The sequence below is a fragment of the Artibeus jamaicensis genome, unplaced genomic scaffold (genome assembly GCF_021234435.1).
Source record: "Artibeus jamaicensis isolate MK-2021 breed Jamaican fruit bat unplaced genomic scaffold, CSHL_Jam_final contig_64, whole genome shotgun sequence".
Lineage (NCBI taxonomy): Eukaryota > Metazoa > Chordata > Mammalia > Chiroptera > Phyllostomidae > Artibeus > Artibeus jamaicensis.
The window spans coordinates 10,119,904-10,129,947 of NW_026521911.1; the positions used below are offsets into that span (position 1 = coordinate 10,119,904).

A 10,044-nucleotide genomic window follows, 5' to 3' on the forward strand; every position below is an offset into this window, starting at 1 on the left:
CAACTCAGCAACCCCAGTTCTCACCCATGTAACACTAGAGAAGGAACCAATCTTGCCTAGACCTTGGTTTTGAAGTTCTGCTCTCCAGGTCTGTGAGAAAATAAATTTATGTTGTTTTTCAGCTTCCCAGCTGGTGGCACGTTGTGACGACAGCCCTAAAAAACTAACACAGAAGGCCTCTCCCAGGAAGTGGCACTGGAGGTAAAGCCTGAAGGAGGAGCCAGCAAGGGGAAGAACCCGAGAAAGAAGGAACAGAAACACAGAGGCCCAGAGGCCAGAAAGCGCTTGGAATGTTGGAGAAACAGAAAGGAAGACAGAGGCTGGAGCTTGGTGAACTAGGGGCAAGAGTGTGGGATGAAGCCCAGGGCTGAGCAGGCCGAGGCAGGGAGTGTGAGTTTAGCATTAAGTGCCATGAGAAGCTTGAAAAGAGTTTTAAAACTGATTCTGGTTCATGTTTTAAGAGACCACTCTGACTGTTCTGTGCAGGATGACCTGGGGAAGGAGATGATAATGAAAGGAAGAGTAAACAGAAGGGAACTGGAAGGTCCAGGTGAGAGAGGATGGCAACTCTACTGAGATGGATTTCAAACCAGTCTCTCTTCAACTGCTACACCGGTAACACATGAACAGTTTACTTTCCAAAATCATGATACACCCTGGAAAGATCCCAGTGACAAAGGACCCAATGTATGACAGCAGCAGGATCCAAATCACAGCAATCAACAAAAATAAGTCTTTTGAACAGTTGCAACTACCACCCTTTTATAAGCGATTCTGCAATGACACTGGGAACATTTCAAGATTTGACAGCACCACCAAACTGGTGACAGAGTTCTAAGACCATCAGGCTCTCCCAGCATTTAATGGAAGTTAACAAAGTAGATTCCGTTTCTACCCTTTTCCTTCTACTACTATTTAAGAAACTGTACAAAGTGAGATTCTAATAGTTCTCAACTTTACATTGCTTGTTTCCCTCTGCTGAAAGAACATATCAGGGATCACAGTCTTTACCTGGTCACCAATGTTAAGTTTATGCTAAAATGCATTTCCTTTCGCATGGAGGATATTCTGTGAATCACACTGTGAGAACCACGGAAACAAAACCTTCAGCATTTTCTTTAGAGATTATTGACTAATACGTGATTTTAGAGGATTTGAGCATTCTGAAAAATTAAACTTAACAAAATCCCCATATGAAGGGTATCCACAAAAGGCAACAACTGAAAAAAAGGAGCTGCCTATGCTTCTTCCTCCTGGGGAACTCCAGCATCAAATTTCCTGTCACGGTTTCACTATACAATGGCCTCAAGAGACTTTATATCATCAACTTAAAAATATACTCTATAGACTACTCATTGTTTCCAACATTCATCTGGTCTGAATGATAAGGCCAATGTAAAAAAAGATAAAGGAAGGGAAAAGGATATCCTTAGCTAAAACCAAAAGATCAGAACAATGACAGCAAGTTCAGACACAACCAAGTTGCTTCTTTGATTACTTTCAGGTGCTTTTGCCACTGCCTCACCATCCTGTACAGCAACTGCCCAGAGCCAATAGGATGTGCAGGGAAATGACAGGGAAGTGATTATAGTCATTCATTCACTTATTCAAGTATTTCTCAAGAGCCTACCTTGGGGTAAATGCCAGACATACAACAGTGGACAAGCTGGATATGGTCACTGCCCTCACAGTGCAATAGTCTGACAAAAGAAACAGACAACAAACAAGGAAATATACAAATAAAGAAACACTTAGAAACTGTCATTGTGCAGGTTTCATTCTGACAGAGAAGGACAGAGGTAGGCCCAACTAAGCCTTTAGTTAGGTACAGCCCAGCCTTCTAATTAGGTACGTCAACCATGTACCTAACAGTTGAATAAATAAATAAATGAAAAGGTCCAGAGGATGTTGCTCAATGCCACTTCCTACACGAAGCATTCCTAGGCCTTTCTGCCTTCTTTGTACTTCCACAGTAATTTTAGTTCTATTACAGTGCTTTTTAAATACAGGGTGGAGCAAAAGAAGGTTTACAGTTGTGAGTATACAAAACACAATTTATTCTTTTTTTTCTTCCACAATTTATTCTTATATTATTTTTAGTTACTGTATTATTTTCCATACAGATAAAGCCCTTAATGTCAATGTGAAAGAGACTCAGAGCATCTTTGTTATTTTTTAAGGAGTTAGCCTTTCTATAAGAAGGTGGTCATCAGTGAGGGTTAAGAGTGAATAAGACCAGCATTTTAATTTTAGGCAGCGCTGTTGTAATCACTCATTCAGCGTTTATTGATCATTTATTTACTGTGCTGCTGGGTTGCACAAGGATGAGCATCAGGAACTGGAAATGCAGGAAGGAAAATGGTAATACCCCAGCGTTTGAGGTGCTCAGAGATAAATTTTCAGCTAGCTGCTATGCGACAGTATTGTGTACTGAAAATGGGTCTTTTGCACATCGCCTTGATGGCCCAGAGGCAAAAGTGATTAACTGAGCGGTGTGAGCAAACCAGAAACAGGAAAGGTTTCCAGATTCCTTCCTTACCACTCACATCGAGTCAGTCGCAGTGCCTGCTGCCTAGCTATGACGGTAGTCTCCCAGCTGGTTCTCCTTTCAGTCCTGTTACATTCCAAGCCAGTCTCCACACTGCCAGGCTGATAAAGCTCAAATCTGATCATCACTCTGGATTTACAACCTTTCAGTCACTGCTATTTTCCTTCAGAGTTAAGTCTAAACATCTTACCATGGTTTGTTACAGGACCCTTGCTGTCTGGCCTTTGCCCGCCTCTCCAGCTTTGTTTTCCACCCTCTGGCCCTGGGTTCCAGCCACACAGAATGTCTTTTCAAGTTTCTTAAATGCACCATCATCGCTCAGCTTTGGTTATTCATTCTGCAGATAATTTTTAAGTGCTTCCCTCCTCTGTGCCAAGAACTGCTAGGTGCTGTGATTATAACAGTTAACAAGGGAGACTCCTATCTTAATGGAATGTAAATCTTTGATGGACGGACTTGAGAGGAAAAACAGGGGAACCTATTGGAATTAGGTTGGTCTGAGAAGGCCTCTCTGAGAAGTTGATACTTAAATTGAGGCTTAAGAGATGAAAATGATCCAGCCATTCAACAGAGGAAAGGAAGAACCTTACAGGGCGAATGGGCTATGCAAAAGGCCCTGGGGCATCTTCACAGTCAAGAACCTAAGAAAAGTCAATGTATCTGGACTTGAGGAAAACAGCAGAATGGAGGCTGACTTGGAGGTGTCTGGCCTGAGTTACTGATAGAGAGTAGTGCCATTCACTGAAATGGAGAAAATTACAAGTAAAGAGGTTTGAGAGGAAAATAAGAATTCAGGTTTTTTACCTAGCAAACCTTGAGATTTCTATGATATACCCAAATACAGTTGACTCTCAGGTCAGCAGTTAGGATATGGAAGTCTGGAGTTTGCACCTTTGTCTCTCTTCATTGACAGTTATCCATTGCCTCAGTCAATGGATGATGAATTTATTAAACACAAGAGCCTGTTTTTCCTGTCTGTAGGCCTGTCCCCTTCCGCATCCCTATAATAGTACTTTACCTACCACGCATGCAGTGGACATACTGTGTGTTGCACTAAGACTTTCCTAGGGAATGTTTCGAAAATACTTTTCACCAATATTTTTCTCCAGATTAAAGAAATTTTGTCTCTCTGGTTTTTTGTTTATTTAATTTTCTGTCTCCTGCCTGCCTCTGGCTTCCCTTTCTAGAATTTCCATACCAGGTTAGTAAATCATTCCTCAGGGACTTCTTTAGACTGTCTTTAGAAAAATTAGACAAAGTATGTGCCCTTGAAGGAGACCATTACATAACACTAGTTCCTACTGGTATTCCATAGGTTAGGTGTTTATTCTATAAAGCACTTTTATGTAATTTCTCTCTTCCTATCATCTTTGAAATAGTTATATGCCATTATTTGTGAAGTTATGGGACCCACTGCTCTCCCATGGCTGATGTCACACGACTCCCAACTCTCAGGAAAGGGCCTACTTCCACACTCACAGGGCCAGAGTTGATGTGACCAGGCCTCCTGCTACCTCAGGAAGGACCCCTCCCCTCACTCAGACGACCCAGAGGTGATATGACCCCCAAATCTCTCAGGAACAGACCTTTCCTTGCACTCACAGGACACAACTGATGTGACAGGACACCCTGCTTTTACAGGATGACATCCCTCTCCACACTCACAGGACTCAGGGCTGATGTCACAGGATCCCCTACTCTTTCAGGCTAGAGCCTCCCCTCCCTCAAAGGACCCAGAGATGATGGCAAAGGATACTCCATATTCTCTTAGATGAGTCCACATTCCACATTAGATAAACACAGAGCCGATGTGTAAGGATCTCCAATTCTTTCCTATGGGAGCTCACCCCACACTCAAAGGACTCAGCTGACAGGATCCCCAACTCTCTCAGGTGGGACCCTCCCAACACCTAGAAAACCCAGAGCTGATGAGGCAGGACCCTCTATGCTCTTAGAATGGAAAACGTCCTCACATTCAGATGCACACTGCAAGGAAATGTTGTTTTCTTCTGTAATCTAGTGGACTTCTTGGGAATAGCACCTATTTACTAACCATCTGCTCTTACCATTTTGCAAGAACCCAAGAATCCCCCAAGGCACTTTTACAGTATCTCTAGCTCAGAATGTCTTACATACCCACAGTGGTAGCACCCAAAGCATATGTGGCAGGAACCACTACTCTCTTAGGTGGGATTTTTTACCAAACAGGACCAAATGCTGATTTGACAGGGAACGTTATTGTCTTAGAGGGGACCCAGAGCTGATATGACACTACCCCTTACTATCTCTCGTGAGGACCCAGAGCTCATATTACAGGACTTTATGCTCTCGCAGGTAATACTTTTCTCAACACTGAGCGGACCCAGAGCTGATGTGAGTGAACCGCACCCCCATTCAATACGCTGATGCACACTGCCATCTAGTGTGCATCTTCGGAATAACACCTGAGTCGAAGCCACCAGGAAATGCTCTTTTTTGGCGCCATCTGGTGTATTACTCACCCACCCCTCCCATGGGAGGCACTGCCAAGGGAGGAAAAGCTGAGCAGAAGTTTCCTGTATGTGAGGACTGCAGAGGGGTGAGGGCAGAGGTTTAGGTTCTCTAAGGCCCCAGCAAAGGATGGGCTTTTAATGAAAAATTGTTGGTTTTTCAGTTAGTTTTTAGTATCATTTTGCCTATGGTTGTCCAGTGTTCTCAACGCCATTTATACGGGTTCATTTTTGAGTTCTGCATTCTGTTCCATTGAACAAGGTTTTTAGTGGTACTGCGATGTGGGAAGTTGGAATTAAAAAACCCCGCAATGTCTACACCACCCTAGTCATCCACAAGACACCCAAGGCACAGTGGCTTCAAACACAGTCTTCCCACCCTGCCTTTCGATGACATGTGGACTGCTACGGGGGACTAGCGTCGCCACTTTTGGTGAACTGGGTCTGCATAGGGCTTCGTCTCTGTAATGATTTTGGATTTCTCTGCTTTCCAACTTTGTATCGGCATGGCTGCTTCAAACAGTGATTTACCTGACAACGTTTTCAAAACTCCAGAAAACTGCCCACGGCAGTGCAGACACTCCCTCTGCACGCAGATTCCCCTTCACCACATTTCACGTGGAGAACTACAGTGTGTTTCTCCCAAAACAGGGGCGCTGCCCCGGGGAATCGGCACGTAACACCCAAGTGTGGAAATCATGATGGTTTCCACATTAGAATCCAATCCACAGCCCCAGGTTACCTTTTACCTGTGAACTTTGGTGAACCGTAGTGACCACAACAGGCTGGTATTGCCATTAAAACAGACACGCTGATCAGTGGAGCGGAATGGAGAACCCAAAATGGACCTGCATGAATGGCGCTGAGAACGCTGGGCAGCCACAGGGAAAACGACACTGTCCGACCGTGTGAAAGTGTCTTCTTCCCTTCTGGAAGCTAGTACCCTTGCCAAGACGTTCCCTCATTTTCACAGCCTTTGTGGGTTTCAAGTGCACAGGTGACTTCATTCTGGGTGGCCTCTTTGCCTGGCTTCTTTCACTTGAAATATTTTCAGTTTATCCATGTTTATACATCAAGTAACATATATCAATACTTCATTTATTTTTTTACTGTGATTCATTATATGCAACATAACATGTGCATTTTAAACCATTTGAAGTATACAGTTCTATGGTATTAACTGTATTTACATTGTTATGTAAATACCAACACCATACAACTTCAGAACTTTATTTTCCTTACATGAAACTATTCATTAAACACTAACCCTCCATTACCCCTTTTCTCCATCACCTGGAAACCACAATTCAACTTTCTGTCTGATTTTGATTTCTGTAGATGTCTCGTAAGTGAAAGTAATAATATTTGTCTTTTGGAGACTGCCTTATTTTACTGAGCATAATGACTTCAAGGTTTATCCATCTTGTAGCCTGTCATAATTTCCTCTGTTTTTAAGACTAAATAATATCCAACTGTGTACACATTACATTTTGCATTCATTGTACATCATCCATTCATTGATGGACACTGGTGTTTCTTTGGTTATTGTGAATCATGCCATGAATGAGGGTGCACAGATACCTGTCCGGGTGCTGCTTTGACATGTTTTGGGTATGTACCCTGAAGTGGAAATGCCGGATCATACATGAAATCTCTTTTTGATTTTGAGGACTCTTTATACTTTATTCCTTTATATGGCAGTATAGAAATCCCATTTACGGATTGACCCATGTGTTGACCTCTTCATGGACATTTGAATACTTTCTACTTTCTGGTTATTGTGAACAGTGCTGCTATGAGTATCATGGATAAGTTTAGTTTAACATGAGTTTTCAGTTTTGGGGGGTGTATACATATTTTGAAGTGGAGTTGTTGAACCCTACTACAATTTTTTGAGAAAATGCCAAACTATTATACACACAGACTGCACCATTTGACATTTGCACAAACAATGCTGAAGGGGTCCAATTTCTCTGTATCATTGTCAACACTTCGTTGTTTCTCATTTTTTTATTATCATTATAGCGTATGGAGGGGTGTCGTGTCCCAGCTTTACTTTGGATTTATATCATGACTTGACATTGGACATCTTCTCTTATCCTTGTTTACCATTTGTGTCTTCTCTGGAGAGAGGATTATTCAAGTTCATTTTAAAATTTAGTTGTTCATCTTTTGTTGATGAATTGTAAGAGTTTTTTTATGTTCTGGAAATAGTTATTGGAGGTAAAATGTGCAACTGTTTTCTTCCATTCTGTGAGCTTTATTTTCCCTCTCTGTTTAGCTTCTTTTGATGCACAGAAGTTTTTAATGGTGAGGAAACCTTATTTATTTTTTTGTCATTGCTTATGCTTTGGTGCCATCAAGAAACCATTACTAGATTCTAGGTCAGGAAGATTTTTTTTAGAGTTTATGCTTTTACCTCCTATAGTTAAGCTTTTTATCTTTTCAAGTTAATTATTGAAAGCGATGTGAGGAAAACCAATTTGAACTGCAGGCTCATAGTCAGTCACTTAGCACCATTTATTGAAAAGTCGTTTCTTTGCTTCATTCATTGTTGGCAGCACTTGTCAAACATCACATGACTGATGGATTGGTTGATTTCTGTGTCCTCGATTCAGTTCCAGTGATCTATGTGTGTCGTCATAGGTCGCACCTTTACGTTTCAGTCAGTGACAGACCATATGGTACCATCCAGATCAATTTATGAGTCAGTCTGGAGTTCTCTCTGATCTCTACAATTAGTTTGAAAAATTTTGCAGATTCTAGTTTGCTGTGATGAAGATGGTTGACCCAACTAGCTCTCCTTCCTGCTGTCGATGAGTCGAAGCCCAAACCCTTTGGTGCCTGAGTAATACTGTCCTCTTTTCTGAAGATCTGACACCTGTTCTCCTTCCCAACCTTGAACTGCAAAACCAATTACTCCCATAATTCGGGTCATTGTTTTTGTTCATACTATATCACCACATTTGTTTAGTTATCCAAAACCATGATATTGCCCTGTATTCCCAATAAATGATAAAAACACAATCAAAGTCCAAATGGGGGCGCTGCTTGCTGTCCCTTTTATTGATTAGGGCACAATCAAGCTACCTTTGACCAGAATGCTGCTGGTTTGAGAAGTTCATCATAAGGACCCTTTGGCTGTACAAAGAAAAGCAAATACCCACACATCGTCACGGGGTTGAGGTGAAAAACAAAGTTCATTTTCTGGCTCTGAGATCCTAGGGTTTAAATTCTGTTTGAAGGTGAAGTTCTAGAGATTTACCAGTTACTCATTTATTTGCATCATCTATATTTTTTCAGGGAAGTTTCTAAATGGGAAGATGGACAGATTATTTCTCCTTGAAGACTAAAGTTACAAACTACTCTGGCCGGCCGGCAGGAAAGGACAACAGAAGTCCCCCAAATGATATGCAAAACAAGGAAGGGGTGAGATAACCAGACTCAGCATCAAAATCCACGTTGTTGCAAAATGTGAAGAGTGTGTGGCTGGTGCTGATACTCTGAGGCAGTCAGACTGACACCATAAAGAGACCATATAATTCAGAGCCCAAACCTAGAGCCATTTGAAGTGGCAGGGTGAGAGAAGGTGACTATTGATAATTACACCTGGAAAGAGGCATACATTGAGACTGTTTGGGAAAACTGGGGTACAAACCCCAGAAACGTGGGGCAGACTGGTGTGCCCCTGTTGGTACGGCACTCCCTGGGGGGCCCACACTTCGTACCAGTGCACGGACTTCCTGGTCTCAGAGCAATGCCCTGCGGTGGCCAAACTCCTGAGGATCAGGGCCCTTTAATTTGCTGTGGGGAATCCAAAGTGCAATGTGGACTTGAGCAAGCCCTTGAGAGAAACTGGAACTTATTCCTGAGTCCAGAGTGAAAAAGACGTGTCTGACGATGAGTAGTCAACAGACACAGGGCCGTTTTATTAGCATGAAACCTAATCTGTTACCAATATGGGTGTGTCAGTGTTGGAAGTAATGACTGACCATGGGAATAAAAGGACACACTAATGATGTAATTACATATTGTAATGCAATTAATTAATAACTCCATTACTTCCTAAGGTATGTACTGGTTTTCTGGTAGTTGAGTTGTTTCTAAAGAATCCAAAGCTTTCTCAGTTTCACGTGTGGACCTGATGGGTCGGTGTCTTGTCAAGCTTTACACTTTTCCTGACAGCCCAGAGAGATGAGAAGCTTCCAAGCTGTGTGACCATCAATTAATATTATGTAGTGGGCCTTCACAAAAATGTGGAAGGAAGGCATTTCCAAATGTGGTGTTTATTGTTTTAAGCCTTTTCGTTGACTGGATATTATTGTAGAAAATACAGGGATGTGAACATATTTTTATATTTTTTAATGTGAAATAAACAGATTGATAAATTATAAATAAAAATAAAGCCATAAACTCTAAAAGAGATATTTGAAATGATCAATCAATTAGGCTTACTTAATTAAATTTAATTGCCATTCCTTTCTTGCTCAAAGTCAGGAAGAAGAGCAACATTCTAGGAAAAGGAAGGAACTCTTTCTTTTATCAAAAGTCCTCAAACCTGGGAATTGGCAGAGGGTCAAAAGCTGCAGCCCAGCGCGGGAGGGTTGCTTACCACCCACAGCGGTGAGCAGCAGGAAGCGTCTGGGAGAGGAAGCTGGACGCTGCCTGTCCTCTGGAGCTTCCTCTGCCCGTTTCTGTGAACTGGCCCAGTAATGGGGATTCATTCTCCCAGATGGTACAAGGGTTTCCTGAAAGCTGCAAAGAAGGGTTGGGGTAGGAAGGTGATGGATCAAAGTTACGTTACATGTACAAGTAGGTATAAGACACTGAGCATTAATTGGTTATCCTTCCATTTTAAAAAAAAAGTGAAAAAATATAACATAATTAAGGTCTGATTATAATAGAATAAGACTCTACTAGATTTAATCATACACCTTGCTGTGTAGGGATTTATTTAATTGGAAATTGGTGGCCTCTGCTTCAGGATTAGCTTCTTTCTCTGTTGGT

At 41.9% G+C, this 10,044-nt stretch overlaps 1 protein-coding gene across 1 annotated transcript in view; it reads right to left on the minus strand.

Moving 5' to 3' along the window:
- LOC128628248 (lysosomal Pro-X carboxypeptidase-like) overlaps positions 1–9,761 on the minus strand; it is a 64,950-nt gene extending 55,189 nt beyond the window's left edge. The window contains exon 1 of the mRNA XM_053670734.1: positions 9,650–9,761. Coding sequence (XP_053526709.1) covers positions 9,650–9,761 — 112 coding nt within the window. The remainder of the gene's footprint in view (positions 1–9,649) is intronic.
- Positions 9,762–10,044: the final 283 nt, after the last annotated feature.